Source organism: Dreissena polymorpha, chromosome 8, assembly GCF_020536995.1.
Source record: "Dreissena polymorpha isolate Duluth1 chromosome 8, UMN_Dpol_1.0, whole genome shotgun sequence".
Taxonomy (NCBI): domain Eukaryota; kingdom Metazoa; phylum Mollusca; class Bivalvia; order Myida; family Dreissenidae; genus Dreissena; species Dreissena polymorpha.
This window is the reverse complement of record NC_068362.1, coordinates 77,379,255-77,396,138: the sequence shown is the minus strand read 5'-3', so window position 1 is coordinate 77,396,138 and position 16,884 is coordinate 77,379,255. Positions and strand designations below refer to the sequence as shown.

The 16,884-nt window shown below is 35.0% G+C and overlaps 1 protein-coding gene across 1 annotated transcript in view; it reads left to right on the top strand.

Moving 5' to 3' along the window:
• Positions 1-16,573, top strand: part of LOC127843253 (complexin-like) — a 180,351-nt gene extending 163,778 nt beyond the window's left edge. The window contains exons 7-8 of the mRNA XM_052373118.1: positions 4,645-4,793; positions 7,874-16,573. Coding sequence (XP_052229078.1) covers positions 4,645-4,748 — 104 coding nt within the window. The 3' untranslated portion in view covers positions 4,749-4,793; positions 7,874-16,573. The remainder of the gene's footprint in view (positions 1-4,644; positions 4,794-7,873) is intronic.
• Positions 16,574-16,884: the final 311 nt, after the last annotated feature.

The following is a 16,884-nucleotide window of genomic DNA, read 5'->3' as shown; positions in this document are numbered from 1 at the left end:
TGTTCCTACCAGAACGTGATCTCCCTTTTAGCTGTATAATTGCATGAACTTATCAAACAGTTGAATATTTCATATAAAATAGGAAATACCGAGAATTTAAATAACAAATACAGGTTATCAAAAATGCTGAGAAAATAAGACACAAGGCACTGGGTATTGACCTGTGTAAAGAGCCAACATCTTTAACTGTTATTTCCCTATCACAAAAATATTGGTAGATTTTTAGCAATTTGTATAGGTAAGAACATATATTAAAACTTGTTTTTAATCCATACATATTGATGGTAATGTCCTGAACCCTCTTTTAGGCCATTGAACAAACAAAACAGAGCTCCTTTGATTTAAGATCATTTGGGCAAATGACGTCAAAAAACAACAACAACATTGTTCTAAACATTACTAATATTTGCGTTTTTCGTTGTTGTGCAAAAAAATACTGTTATTGCCAGTTTGTTTTCAGGAATTGGAATTTCTGTGTGGATTGTACTTTCCAATGATGTGTCGTGCAAACTACTTTCTTTCAATGCCAATGCAAAATACTGACAACTGCCTTTGAGTACTCTTCTTTCATTACAATCCATAATGCCATGTAAATGGAGAGTAGTTATTATGGCTGATGTTATCTTGGCATGCAACCTTTTAATATCCAGACATACAGCTTTGAAATTACCATGTTATAACCTTTCTTCATGTTCTTGCATAAACTTTTTGGCCTGTTGCAGATTTTTTTCTTGAAAGATGATTCAGTTAGATAGAAAAAAAATTTGGGGTCATGCTCTGTGAAAAGTGGGTATAATGCATGCATGTTGTGTGTTGTCAGAGATTAGCATGTGCAGTCAGCACAGGCTAATCAGGGACGCCGCTTTCCGCTTTATGATAATTTTATAATAAAGAAAGTCTCTTCTTAGCAAAAATCCAGTTGCGGCGGAAAGTGTTGTCCCTGATTAGCCTGTGCGGACTCATTTAATGTTGAAATGAAATCAATTTATAATTTGTAATACGTGCTCATAAACAGACTGGGTAAAAATGATATTGTTTGCCACAACAAAATAAATTTAGGGAAATAGGTATTTGTTTGCCACAACAAAATAAATTACGGGAAACAGGTATTTGTTTGCCACAACAAAATAAATTAAGGGAAATAGGTATGACAATAGTTGTAATTTATTGTTTTACATGATAGTATATTTTATTTTAAACTTTTCATATGTTCATTTGTTGTTCTGTTATTGGTTTTATTAAAATTTATAAAGATTAATGACTGTTGTTGATATTACTTGGATGTATTCCATGATGTTACAGTTTGTAAAAACTATTATTTTAATTGTAAATATAGTTATATTATTTGTTGCATGGGGATATAATGTGTATACACTTAACACAATACATGTAGGCATGGATTGGAAAATAATTCCTTGTTGTTATTGAGTTGACTCAATTATTTTCATTTTAAATATTTTTTCGTATGTAAGAACTGACTTATTTTATTGAAACATTATAATTGTATTATGCATATGATATGATACAGAGAAAGTACAGAAGCCCCAAAATTAAGGATGGGTCAGCCCCTTAATCCACTATCTAATTTCCCCTAAAATTGTGGTGGGTTCCAAGGTTTTCTGAGGAAATGCTTATTTCGGTTATCCCTTTCCAACTAAGAGGCAATGTGAAAATGGCTATGTGCAAACAGCATAAAACCAGAACAGCCTGCGAGTAACTTGCAGTTTGTTCTGGTTTTATTTTGTTTGCTGCTGATCAGTATCTAAGGGTTTGGAAATGTAGCCTTTAAAACTTGAATCTAGTAATTTTTATTTAGAAAGGTCTATGATTAAATTTCACTTTCTAAGGGACTACTGACGTGTCAAAATACGTATCTGAGTGGTAAAGGGTTATACAAGAAGTCTTGAAAGAACTGCCTTGATCTAATACAGGCCTTGCTCTGGGAAAACTGGGCTTAATGCATGTGCGTAAAGTGTTGTCCCAGATTAGCCTGTGCATTCTGCACAGGCTAATCGGGGACGACACTTTCCGCTTTTATGGTATTTTTAGTTTCAAGGAAGTCCCTCCTTACCGAAAATCAAAAATTTAGGCGGAAAGTGTCGTCCCTGAATAGCCTGTGTGGACTGCACAGGCTAATCTGGGATAACACTTTATGTGCATGCATTAAGTCCAGTTTTCTCAGAACGCGACTCATGTATATTATTGTGTTACAGCTATTAATTAAACCATCCTGGTGATTCTTAATTACAGACCATATTAAAGCACTCTCTGCAATTAATACCGAATTAATATCATGGTTAACATTTGTTTCCATAGCAACTTTGAGATTTGCCATTTGATAAAGCAGATAATAGAAAATTACATGTATGTATTTATTTGATGTTGATTATTAATAAGTAGATCAAATATGAAATTATCATAATATTTTATCTTGTTTGTTTTATTAAAGGATGTAATACTTAGATAATGATCTACTTGTGCCTGCCTTTTATAACAATTTAAATTGATCACAGTGTTAAGGCATGCTTTAAGAAAACAGCTTTTTAACAAGATTCCTGATGGCCTATTTTCTGCAAAATGTTTAACAGTTATATTCTATAAACAAATGTTTCCTATTAATGTTTGAAATTAAGTTACCTAAAGCTATAAGCAATTTTCTGAATAGAACCCGTTATCTTTATAAGCAAAAAATACTCTTAAAAAAAATACTTTTTTTGCTTAAATGACAAGTATCAAACTTGTGACGTTTCCTTGTCAATAGAACCTGTCATTTTTGCGAAGATGAAAGCATACAAATGCTTGCAGTTGGTTGGCTCCTTTGTGATGGTTAACTTGTCTTGAAAAGCATAGAAAGAGCTTCATATGATTGACAACCTGGCTCCAAATTAGAAATACCATTAATTGAAAACATAGAAGATGTGTGTGAAACGAAATTGATGACACTGGATGATTGATTCATTTGGCAGAGTCTTTCCTTTAAAAAAAACAACAATTCATGAGTACAGACAAATGTAGGTGACATGGCATAAACCAAGTATAATGGGACCAACATTAAATGGTATGGCAGGTCCTTGTTGAGTCGTGGGTATTTTCGAGTATTGGGTATTGAGAACGCCATGAAATCCTTTGAAAGAACGTTTTCATATGAAAAAATGCGACAAAAATTGGTAGCTTTTTTAATTCATCATAACTTTATAGTTTCTTATGAAATATTTCCTCCTTTAATGAATTGTTCATATAGCGTTTCTAAGTGTTTCATGCAAATCTTTAAATTAGCAAATCAGAATCCAAGGCTTGCGAAGAGCATATTTTCAAGATTGCATCAACAATATTGATTATATATTATTATTACAGACGTTAATGATTAAAAAATATAAAAAAATAACAAATGTTAATTATTTTGTTTATAATGATTTATAGTAATATATTTATACAATATTTCGCCCTATTTGTGCAAAAAAGTGCCATGTGCCTTCTACTTTCAGTTTCACATGGTACTTCTTTATGAAAATTACCCATGACTCAACAAGTTTATAGCATACTTTTACCCAAGAAAGAAAACTCAGAAGTGTACTTAAGGTCTTAAATCTGAACCCTAGCATGACTGCACACCTTTCTTGAATTGTGACTGCAGCCTTAGAGCATCCTGGCAAGTCTTTATATGATTTCTACGTTGACGTTATCATGTTTTCTGCAATAACTTAGAACTGCGGCCCTTTTTTTTGTCTCCCCTCCTACGTATTTGCCACTTGAACAGTCATACCATGTTGACTAGTGTGCTATGACTCTTGCACAATCAAACCATGTTAACTAGTGTGCTTTGACTCTTGCACAGTCAAACCATGTTGACTTGTGTGCTTTGACTCTTGCACAGTCAAACCATGTTGACGAGCGTGCTTTGACTCTTGCACAGTCAAACCATGTTGACTAGTGTGCTTTGACACTTGTACAGTCATACCATGTTGACTTGTGTGCTTTGACTCTTGCACAGTCAAACCATGTTGACTAGAGTGCTTTGACACTTGTTCAGTCATACCATGTTGACTAGTGTGCTTTGACTCTTGTTCAGTCATACCATGTTGACTTGTGTGCTTTGACTCTTGTACAGTCAAACCATGTTGACTTGTGTGCTTTGACACTTGTACAGTCAAACCATGTTGACTTGTGTGCTTTGACACTTGTACAGTCAAGCTATTTTGACTAGTGTGCTTTGACTATTGTACAGTCAAACCATTTTAACTAGTGTGCTTTGACTCTTGTACAGTCAAACCATGTTGACCAGTGTGCTTTGTTACCCTTGTGTACTTTCTCATGTGACTTCTTCTGGTAGATAACGTGCTCATATCTAATAACACAAATATATTGAAGATTTCTCTTTGAGTCTAAGTTATTGTGGCTGTGCTTTGTATTTCTTTGTTTATATTTTACCATGTGATTATTACCCTTTGGAAAATTGCATTTTCTATTAAATTGCACAATGAAAACATCCGATAATTGGTCATGTTCCAAAGTAGAATTTCCTTTACTCTTGGAAAGGATATTACAGATCTATTGAAGGGTTTCTATCAAAACAAGTCACACAATGTTGCATGTGATATCTCCAGTTTTGACCTGTTTAACCCAGTATTGTTTCGTGTGTTTCAGAGCTGCCTGGCAATCTAGGCGAGATTACTAGTAAAGTAAGCGAGCTTCCGTCTAAATTTGCCCAGGGAGTGGGTGGGGTGACGGAGAAATGTTCTCTGCAGTAATGGTCCTTCGTAATGTATGTGAGATACAACATTCCATCCATTGCTGTAAGTTTTCAAAGTGTGAAGATTGCTTTTAGTGTGTGCGCACTTAACCTTTACATTGCCTGAATTATCCATATACAATATCCACTTCAACTGATCCTGTGGCCATGCCTTTGTCATTGTAGCATGTTTTATGTATTGTTTCAGTGTAATGATTTTTCCCAGGGATTGCAGATTTGTGTGGATGTTTTAATGCATCTCCCAACTATTATTCATGACAATCAGATATAATGTGCACAGCATCCTGTCACCAAAATGCATTTTGTCATAGATGTTGTCATAGTAACCCTGCATGCGATGTAGGCTGTCCCATCACAACCGGTATCAGATTATCAAGGAAAAACGCGAAACTATTTGTATTATGTCCTCATTCTGTGCTTAAACTATATAATGTGGGTGGAGACATTTTGAGCTATCAAATCTTCATCAAATGAGATTGCTTTTGCTGGAAATTTTATTAAGTCATTGAACTCATTGCTTGAAAGCAAACTTTGTCCAGAAGAAATGTTCTGCTGAAACTGTAAACCCTTTAGATATTATCGCCCCATTAGTGCAAAAAGTGCCATGTGCCTTCTTAACCCTTTGCATGCTGGGAAATTTGTCGTCTGCTAAAATGTCGTCTGTTGAATTTCTAAAATTAGCATTTTCTTCGAATTTTTTTCAAAGAATACTATCAGAATAGCAAACAGTTTGGATCCAGATGAGACGCCACGTTCTGTGGCGTCTCATCTGGATCCAAACTGTTTGCAAAGGCCTTTAAAATTCAGCTCCAGCGCTTTAAGGGTTAAATTTCAATGTGTGATGGTACCTTTTTGCACATAGGGGGGCATTATGCTCATTCCAATAGTGAGTGGTAAATGATGAGCTTGGCCAAGTGGTCTTTGAAAACCACAGGGCTTCTGTGTTTTAATTATTTATAAACTAAACATATGGTGAATAAAACTGATTATTTTTTTCGGCGTAAGCTGTATTAAGCCAGCTTTTCACCCTGACTTGACCTTTGTAAGTGTCCAATAATACTCAAATAAAATTTCCCGCGGCTAGGTACGAATGAATACACTTCATTTATTCCATTGGCTGATTTGAGTATAACACCAGAACATTGGAAACATATCCGCGTCTTTGTAACAATGTTTTACTGCATGAAACAATTTTATCTCTAATGAAAAGGCTCAATAGATAGAACAGTTTTACAATCAATGTTCGACATAAATACAGTTTGTGCGTTCACCTTTTATTTTCAGAGAATTACCCAGCGCAAAAGCGTTTATACTAAAGGCTATGTTGTCATATTTAGTACTTACTTGCATTGCATTTCAACTCGCGAGGTTTCGGGTCAATTCGCGGCCATTTGTGAAAGTCAGAGTTTATATACAGTTCATCACCGGAGCTCGCAGAAGGGGTTGCGATAATTGTGTTACACCGGTCCTAATAACGTAGTGACTGTAATGCATTGCATTCCAATCCGCAAGGTATCAAGGTCAGTTTGCGGTCAGTTGCAGAAATCTTTATATAAACGCCGTCTCGTAAACTTTGTGCACTTGAAGTCTGTTTTGATCAGAAAGATACTAAATAAAGATATTCTGCGATATTATTGTGGTATGTCAATCATCGATTTTTAATATGGTTTCAACATTTGCATGATAAGGACCAATTTTGATAAAATTAATTAGAAATATTTATCCATTTAGACCAGTTTATTAAGCATGAGCACAATAATTCACTATACTATAATTATGCAATTAAATAAGATTCGAGTATTGCCGGCTGACCTATATGCACTCGTTTATTTTCATGTTTCTTGTGTTTTTCTATTCTGTAAATATAGATATCTGAGTAATAATATCACATAAAGCAAAATAAGCCACGAAATCTGGCGCAACACCCCGTAATTGATTTGCTTATGATGTAGCTAAGAACTGCGCAGAAAAAAGGCATCCGCTACTTTTTATCTCATAGAGATAACTTTTGATCGTTCATAAACATCGACCACAATCAACGCCGTATATCTTTTTTAAAGATATTTCTTGTTTATTTTCACCTTGTTTTATGTACTATTGAGATGTGCTCCAATGATTTACTCTTCAAAGTCCAGCGATAATCTTGTAATCAGTATGAAAAAGAAAAAAGAAAAAAATAATCTTGTAATCAGCTACGCTTGGCATTCACGTTGGATTGACATTTTCTGCACACATTCAGATTATGAACCAGTTTGGGAAACGATATTTGAAAACATGAATATAAATCACAATTGGTAACTTTTCTCTGTGGATTGGATTAAGTTAATAATATTGTGACAATCGGTTTATATCTGATTAGATAATAAAGTTTAAATTAAGTAATAATTGATCTTAAATAATATTCTGGAAAGATTAGGGGCAGTACAACCTAAATGTTATTGCATGTTCAAACTGGAGCATGTGGGAGGTATAATACATATGAGCCGTGCTCTGAGGAAAAGGGATTGAATGCATGTGCATAAAATGTCATCCCAGATTAGCCAGTGCAGTCAGCACAGGCTAATCAGCCAGGGATGACACTTTCCGCTTTTATGATATTTTCTGTTTAAAGAAAGTCTCTTCTTAGCAAAAATCCAGTTTAGGCAAAAAGTGTTGTCCCTGATTAGCCTGTGCAGACTGCACAGGCTAATCTGGGATGACACTTTACGCACATGCATTAAACCCCCTTTTCACAGAGCATGGCTCATATATTGTCATGCTTGCTACAGTTGTACTGTTTGACAGGGTTTTATTAGAACCAGACTATTGCATGTACACACATCTCACTCAACCCTTAGATACTTAATTGTTCCTTAGAATGGATGTTGTGTCACACAGTTTTGTGTTGTTGTTGTGGTTTTTTAATTAAATTTAACACTGCATTTGTTTCAATCTTGAAAAATGGTATAAAAAGCCTAATAAAAAATATATTTACTATTATTATATACCAGATAACAACACTATGATCTTATTGGTCCCGGTGTAAAATTAACCAATGATACTATTTTGGCTGAATAAAATGTGCTTGTAAAACTATTGTTGTCTTAATGCCATTTTAATATTAAACAAACTGTCTGCTTTCAGGTCTTAAACACAATATAATCAAAAGCCAGAGTTAAATGACCTTGTAAACATTACTCAGGCACTGGATCAGATATGTACTTCCCAGACCTGCTACAGGATGTTCGCATGTGGAACATTAAAAGATAAACTGTGCTATTTTGATTGAGAGCAGTGTTCATAAACAATTCTTCAGGATATGGTCTGGATTTCAGAAAGCCATTTGATAGCCTTTCAAAGCTCTGGAACTTTTGACTCAAATATGCAAGCTTACTTTCCCCATATTCCCTGTATCAGTTATACCAGAAACCCTACCCTGCAAATTTTAGTACAGTGTACGAATATATAGAAGATAAACATGTACATGTTATGTAATAGTGAAATTGGTAGTTCATACTATGTTGTGTTTAGGGTGTCCCAGTGTGTTGAAAAAACGGAACCATAATTGTCATGCACTGCCAAGAATATGTCCACCAACAGTTCTGACACATAATTATGCCCCCCTTCTTGCTCATGTCGGTCTGTCGGTCGGTCCGTCCACCAGGTGGTTGTCAGACGATAACTCAAGAACGCTTGGGCCTAGGATCATGAAACTTCATAGGTACATTGATCATGACTTGCAGATGACCCCTATTGATTTTGAGGTCACTAGGTCAAAGGTCAAGGTCACGGTGACCCGAAATAGTAAAATGGTTTCCGGATGATAACTCAAGAACGCATACGCCTAGGATCATGAAACTTCATGGGTAGATTGATCATGACTCGCAGATGACCCCTATTGATTTTGAGGTCACTAGGTCAAAGGTCAAGGTCACGGTGACCCGAAATAGTAAAATGGTTTCCGGATGATAACTCAAGAACGCATACGCCTAGGATCATGAAACTTCATGGGTAGATTGATCATGACTCGCAGATGACCCCTATTAATTTTGAGGTCACTAGGTCAAAGGTCAAGGTCACGGTGACCCGAAATAGTAAAATGGTTTCCGGATGATAATTCAAGAACGCATACGCCTAGGATCATGAAACTTCATGGGTAGATTGATCATGACTCGCAGATGACCCCTATTGATTTTGAGGTCACTAGGTCAAAGGTCAAGGTCACGGTGACCCGAAATTGTAAAATGGTTTTCGGATGATAACTCAAGAACGCATACGCCTAGGATCATGAAACTTCATAGGTAGATTGATCATGACTTGCAGATGACCCCTATTGATTTTGAGGTCACATGGTCAAAGGTCAAGGTCACGGTGACCCGAAATAGTAAAATGATTTTTGGATGATAACTCAAGAAGGCTTTTGCCTAGGATCATGACACTTCATAGGTACATTGATCGTGACTCGCAGATGACCCCTATTGATTTTCAGGTCACTAGGTCAAAGGTCAAGGTCACAGTGACAAAAATCGTATTCACACAATGGCTGCCACTACAACGGACAGCCCATATGGGGGGCATGCATGTTTTACAAACAGCCCTTGTTTGACAGTTTACTGATGAACAAATCATTCAGATCTAATGATGGTGTCAATAAATCCTCAAATACTTACATGGGCTCCATTAGACTCCAAGTACTGGTACAATATCTGTAAGATAAGATTATCAATAAACATCACATATGTTATTTATAAAGTAAAGGATTTGTAAAGTAAAGTATTTGTAAACTAAAGTATTCATTTAAATATAGCTTTGATTGTTCACTATGTAAAGTCCAACTTTATAGGGAAGTTGCAAAACAGACCATAAACATGTAAAGGTAGGTATTGATAGTGCTTTGAATAGTTGGAAATCCAGATGAGCCTATTTTCTACAGATTTAGAGTGTTGCAAATCTTGTAATTTTTTGTCATCTACATCTTTCATGTATTTATAGGGGCTAGAAAATCTGATACAATTGCCCTGTTTTATTTACATCAATGATTTATTAAATAATAATAATGATAAAATAATGATATATTTTAAGAAAATCATGATTTAAATGATCTGTCTATAAGTCACACTCTTTTCCATTTTTATGACGTGTCATTCATTTCCTTCATTGCTAGAATGGTGACAGCGATGTTCTTGCTAACTCTTGATATGCAAAGTGTTATAAAGGGTCAAAGTAGTGTACTGAATATGAAACCGTGTCAGGAACGGCAAATCCCTACTAAGTATGTGTTTGAATTGTATCATATCAAGACAAGAATCAGTGTTGATTATAAAACAGACTCACATGTATGGCATTCTAAGATAAATACTTGTTTGTATTTCCGTAACACAGCAAGTCTCTGTGAAAGCAATATTATCACTGCCCCTTTATTACCAGTATATAAATTCTCCCCTTCAAGTTTTCTTTAAACATTCCCGTAGTAATCTTTTTGTTGATCTCTACACACATGCTGAATAGAATGGTTTGTCAATCTCCTCACGTATTCTGAACATAGTTGTCTGACTGTTTGTAAATCTGCTACATATTCTAACCAAACAGGCTGTCAATTTCTTAATGCATTCTTAATATTCTGGTTGTGATTGTTCTCACACATTTTTAAGCAAATGGCTGTCAGCCTGCTTACATATTCTTAACTCACTGGCTGTCAATCTATCCATGCATTCTAAACAAATGGTTGTCAATATTCTCCTGTCATCCTAACCAGACTGGTTGTCATTCTCCGTACAACTTCTTTACAGACTGGTTGGTAGTCTTCCTCCAAATTCTTAATAGACCGGTTTTGGTAATATCCTGTTTTGCTGGAAACTACTTCTATTCCAGTTGACTTAACTGCTCAATATGTAGAGACCTGTCTCAGAGGCATACTTTTCAAGATGGAAAGGCATTTGAATACTAGATGTGTTCGGTCATATTAAGTAGTTCCTTCCTCCATTAGTATTGGATTGAACAGTGGTATGTAACCCATCGGAGCCCATGCTATTTCTTCTTTCAAGACCAGGAAATCAAGTGAGGAAGGAAACTGTTGTATCTGAACAAGAAATATATGTGTCGTGTTCTGAGGAAACTGGGCTTAATGCATTTGCGTAAAGTGTTGTCCCGGATAAGCCGGTGCATTTCGCACAGGCTAATCAGGGACGACACTTTCCGCTTTTATGGTATTTTTAGTTTCAAGGAAGTCCCTCCTTTCCGAAAATCAAGTTCATGGGGGAAAGTGTTGTTCCTGATTAGCCTGTGCAGACTGCACAGGCTAATCAGGGATGACACTACGCACATGCATTAAGCCCAGTTTTCTCAGAACGCGACTCTTATAGCTTCCCTCAGAACTGTCTTTGCCAGCAGCAGTTGTCCCAGTTAAATGCGTTTTGTTCCGTGGCCATTAAATAAAAACGTCAATGTTTGGCTCTGAAATGCTGCAACACTGAGTTTTATTGTTTATTTATGGCTATCAGAAAACAAATTGAATGAATAATAATAAATACAAGTTTGTCAATACTCTTTTTTGTAAACAAAAGTTTGCATTATTTTGTGTTATTTCATGCATTGACAGCATTATGTAGGGATCTCTTTTTTTCATTGTTTCTTTCTGTACGTGTATGGTTTATTACATTGCCAACCAAACTATTAGCTAGGCTTATATGAAGTCAACTGATTCCTACGTTACTCACCCGTGTTGGTAAAATTTGTCAATCCATAACTGACTGACAGGGCTTGTCAATTTTCAAAATTTGTATTGGCTAATCAATTAAAAGTGTTAACTGAAAAATGTCTTCAGCAGCAACGGCCAGTCCAGGATTGTGGATTTTTTCCTGGACCTTGTACAGTTTTACTGCCCACAGACTTCAGTATCTCATTGTACAGTTAATTTACAGTTCAAAATTATGTATGTTTAATTATTGTTTGCAAAGAAACTATTGCGTTATATTGTTTGATGCATATTTTCAGAATCTCTTACTTTATGGAGATGTACCATTGTTTCTGTTTTTAATATGTTAAAGAACTTTATTGTATTTTGCAATACAATTTCATTAAATATTTTTATTTATTTAGTGAATAATGTAACATTTGCGTATGTTTAAAAATGATTGTTTCTATGGAAACAAGTTTACTTTTTGTATTTAGTCATAGTTTAATACATTTAGGTGTTTTTAATAATGGTCATACTTTTGGTTGTGTATATTATCAAATACAAAAATGTGAAGAAAAATATTGCAACTGTATTTTATTGACTTGGTTTGAAGCAAAAATAATTTAAAATAACTATTAATTGCACCCAGTGTCATGTTTTTTTTTCTATTCTCATTAATTTACAATTGTTAATGTACAATATCAGCGTGTGAAAAAATCACACACTTAATTTCAAGGGAGGCAAATCAATAAATACATGCTATGTTTCAGATGAGTTACTATTCTTGTGGATGCTTTGTACTTTATATACTGAGTATTCCAAACTTGATCTTACACTTGATTTCATTAATTTTTAATATTGATTACCTTTTAGATTACATAGTGTATTTATGTTCCCAAAGGGAGGTAATCATCTGCCCTTCCACCTGACCTTATGTCCCTCTGTGTGTCCTGGTTCTTGAGCGGAGTACATGATATGAGTCGTGTTCTGAGAAAACTGGGCATAATGCATGTGCGTTAAGTGTCATCCCAGATTAATCAGGGACGACACTTTCCGCCAGAATTGGATTTTTGTCCCATACCGGTGAAACCGGAGGGGACTTAGAGTTTGCACTCCGTCTGTCAGTCCGTCACACTTTTCTGGATCCTGCGATAACTTTAAAAGTTCTTAATATTTGTTCATGAAACTTGAAACATGGATAGATGGCAATATGGAGATTATGCACGCCATTTCATTTTGTGCCTACGTCAAAAATTCTGGTTGCTATGGCAACAAATAAAATTAAAAAAATTGTTTACTGACAATGGTGGAGTTTCACCGGTAGGGGACCATATTGCTTGGCAATCTCTTGTTACTAAGAAGAGACTTCATTTTAACGAAAAATGTCATTTAAAGCGGAAAGTGTGGTCCCTGATTAGCCTGTGCAGAACATGACTCACATATTAAAGGGATTAAAATGAAACTTCAGGTAATGATAGAGGGCTGTGAGGGGAAATGCAGATACAAATACTGTAGCACTAATTTCAGGTTTTACAGAGTTATGGCACTTTATTCAATTTTCTTGTACAGAGTATAACTCTTAGTATTAAAGTTCAGGTTTAAATTAAATATTCCTTAATATATCAGGGCCTGTATTCATCTCTCGCAGTCTGTTCAGGTTTAAATTAAACATTCCTTAATATATGAGGGCCCGTATTCATCTCTTGCAGTCTGTTCAGGTTTAAATTAAACATTCCTTAATATATGAGGGCCTGTATTCATCTCTCGCAGTCTGTTCAGGTTTAAATTAAACATTCCTTAATATATGAGGGCCTGTATTCATCTCTCGCAGTCTGTTCAGGTTTAAATTAAACATTCCTTAATATATGAGGGCCTGTATTCATCTCTCGCAGTCTGTTCAGGTTTAAATTAAACATTCCTTAATAAATGAGGGCCCGTATTCATCTCTCGCAGTCTGTTCAGGTTTAAATTAAACATTTCTTAATATATCAGGCCCGTATTCATCTCTCGCAGTCTGTTCAGGTTTAAATTAAACATTTCTTAATATATCAGGCCCGTATTCATCTCTCGCAGTCTGTTCAGGTTTTATTCTGTTTACTGCCCATCAGTATCTAAGGCTTGGAAATGAAGCCTTTAAAACTTGAATTAAGTAAAAAAGGTCTATAATTTAATGTAACTTTATAAGGGACTACAAACGCGTCAAAATACGTATCTAAAATGTAAAGGGTTAAATTGGCAGTGCAAAGTATCTTTAAAGATCATATATCTCCTTTCTGGACTTACAGAGTAATTAACCTTGAGTTTATAATTGTCTTGATCAGACCATTACCCTCTTAGTGGCGTAGATATTTAAATAAAAGCTTTGTACTTTTTAACTTTTATGGACAGTAAATGCAGAGGACAGGAATCACAACTCTCTGATCAGTGTTGGAATTTATTGCCCTTGGCTGTTTTTTTATGTAAAGTTTGTTGCTTTTGTGGAGCATAAATCATCAAGTATTGAAGGTGTTACAAAAAAAAGTCTTGAATGACAGATGACTTTAAGAAAAATTGCCCTGTTTAAGCTACATATCTCTACTTTCAGTATTTACAGAGAAATAGCCTTTTATTAATTGTTCATGTGTGGCGAATAAAATCTCTTGAAGATATTAAGAACCAAATTTTTATATCAGACCATTACTTAATGGGAATAAAAGTTCATATATTGATAAAAAACACTAAAAAGCAGTATAGAGTTCAAATATTATAACTCTTTCTTCTGTATTACAGAGTAATTGTTCTGTGTAAATTTTCTTTTTTTTCAGTAAATAAATAAAAACTTTTTTTCCCCATACTTTGAAGGTCAGGTTTGCACTTGTGGGTGAAAATAATTGTGTGGAGGGCATTTGAGGCTTAACCCATTTATGCGTAGTGGACTCTCCCATCCTTCTAAATTGGATCAAGTTTATTGCCAAAATTAGTGATGTCTAGTATATTTATTTCTATATTTAGAATATTTCTTACAGAAATTCCTTTAAGCAAACAGCGCAGACCCTGACGAGACGCTGCATCATGCGGTGTCTCATCTGGGTTTATTCTGTTTGCCAAGGCCTTTTTTCTAGACGCTAAGCATAAGTGGGCTAAAGTAACAGATTGTTGATGATTAAAATCAAATTAACTGTATGTGTTAGTAATATGGTAATGAACTTCTTAATGGTATTATGTAAGAAACCTGACAATTATGCTTGTAACCTGCTTTGAAAATACATGAGCTGTGCTCTGTGAAAAAGGGGTTTAATGCATGTGTGTAAAGTTTCGTCCTAGATTAGCCTGTGCAGTCTTATCAGGGACAAACCTTTCCGCCTAAACTGGGTTTTTGCAAGAAGAGACTTTCTGTACACAAAAAAACCCATAAAAGCGAAAAGTGTTGTTCCCAATCAGCCTGTGTGGACTGCACAGGCTAATCTGGGACAACACTTAATGCACATTTATTGAACCCCCTTTTCACAGAGCATGGCCCATATATGAAATATTGGCTCAGTTTTGATGCTTATTGACTTTGACTGATATTGTTCCTTTTTGCAGCCATGTTGGGAATAATTGTATAATTTTTGTCATGTGACTTCTAGTCTTATACCTCATACATTGTTATCAAAAGCTTCAAATAAAAACAACTACTTTTCATGTACATGGATTAAGTATTTCTTTTCATCATCAATTCTACAGTTTGACTTTATTGTACTTTTAAATTTCTTGCACTAAGAATTAATTATTTGAAACAACAAGGATGTTTTATTAGATAGTTAGTTTCTTGTGTCAAGCATTCTGATTCGACAAATTGCCAGTTTTGTAAAATCTAAATCTAGACTTCATGCGTCCCCATTCAAAATCAAATGCAATATATAATTGTTCATGATTACATTGTATTGTTTTGTCAACTATGTTATGATTAAATATTCATGTTTATTTATTTGTTTCAATCTGTATATTATAAGTTCAAGGTTCATGAAAAATATTGATACCGGTACTTTCAATTTGTATTTGTGACATTTACAGTTATTGATCACAGGTATGTGTATGTTACTTTCCAACAAAGTTCAGATCAGTTCCTGCACAGAGAGAGACCTTTAAGTCGGAAGTCACTCTTTAAATGGGCCGTGATCTGTGAAAAGGGGTTTTAATGCATGTATGTAAAGTATTGTCCCAGATTAGCCTGTGCAGTCCACACAGACTAATCAGGGACAACATTTTCTGCCTAAACTGAATTTTTGCTTAGAAGAGAGTTTTTTAAACGAAAAATTTACAAGCGGAAAATGTCATCCCTGATTATCCTGTGTAGACAGCACAGGCTAATCTTGAACAACACTTTACGCACATGCATTAAGCCCCCTTTTCACAGAGAACAGCTCAAATACTGTCTGGGATCATACCAATTAGGAATAGAACCACAATGTCAGTGTACTTGCCTTAAGATGCACTCTTGTTTGTGTCTTGTTCTGATAAAACTGGGCATACTGCATGTGGGTAAAGTGTTGTCCCAGATTAGCTTGTGCAGTCCACACAGGCTAATCAGGGACAACACTTTCTGCTGAAACTAGATTTTCGGTAAAAAAAGGACTTCCTTTAAACGAAAAATACCATTAAAGCGGAAAGTGTCGTCCCTGATTAGCCTGTGTGGACTGCACAGGCTTATCTGGGACGACACTTTATGCACATGCATTTTGCCCAGTTTTCACAGAACAAGACACATTTATGCACCATATTTTGAGCGTGTACATTGATTCCTATCCTAACATTCCTTTGGACTTTTATTTGTATTTGCTTGCACAGATACCTTTACAATCAACCGATTCAATAAATTCTTGTTTCATCAAGCACGTTTTAAACTGTTAAATGTTTTAATTGAATGTGTATTCATAGCAATTTAGCAATTTAATTTAAGCAATGTTTATACATTGGTGGATTGTACATTATTGCCATGAAAGTGTAGTAGCAGTTATACTGTTTCTGCATCAGTGGATGGTACATTATTGTCAGCTGTTGTATATGGCAGAGTTCTCACCCTGTACATTCTGTATACAGAATTGTTAGTTTGAATGTTAGATGTTATATTGTGACTTGTTTACATTGTTTATGATATTAATTTTGTTGTTTTCTTTTTTATTTCCAAAATAAAGTGTTCAAAGTAATTGTTGTCCTTCTTAAATTACTAACATCAACGACAACATAATCGTATGAGCTCAGGTTACTATATAAGATATACAAGTAGTTGTATCGTAATGTATGTTGCATCCATCATTATCATAAATATTTCAGTTAAATCGTCAATTTCAATCTGAAGTTTTAGCATTTATAATTTAAGCTCATGCTGTCAATAAAGAATGAAACTAAGATTGAATTTGAGAAGCTTGTATGTGACTAGATATCATTGGGACCTGTATCACTAGACCTCATTGGGACCTGTCACACTAGACATCATGGCGACCTGTTACACTATACA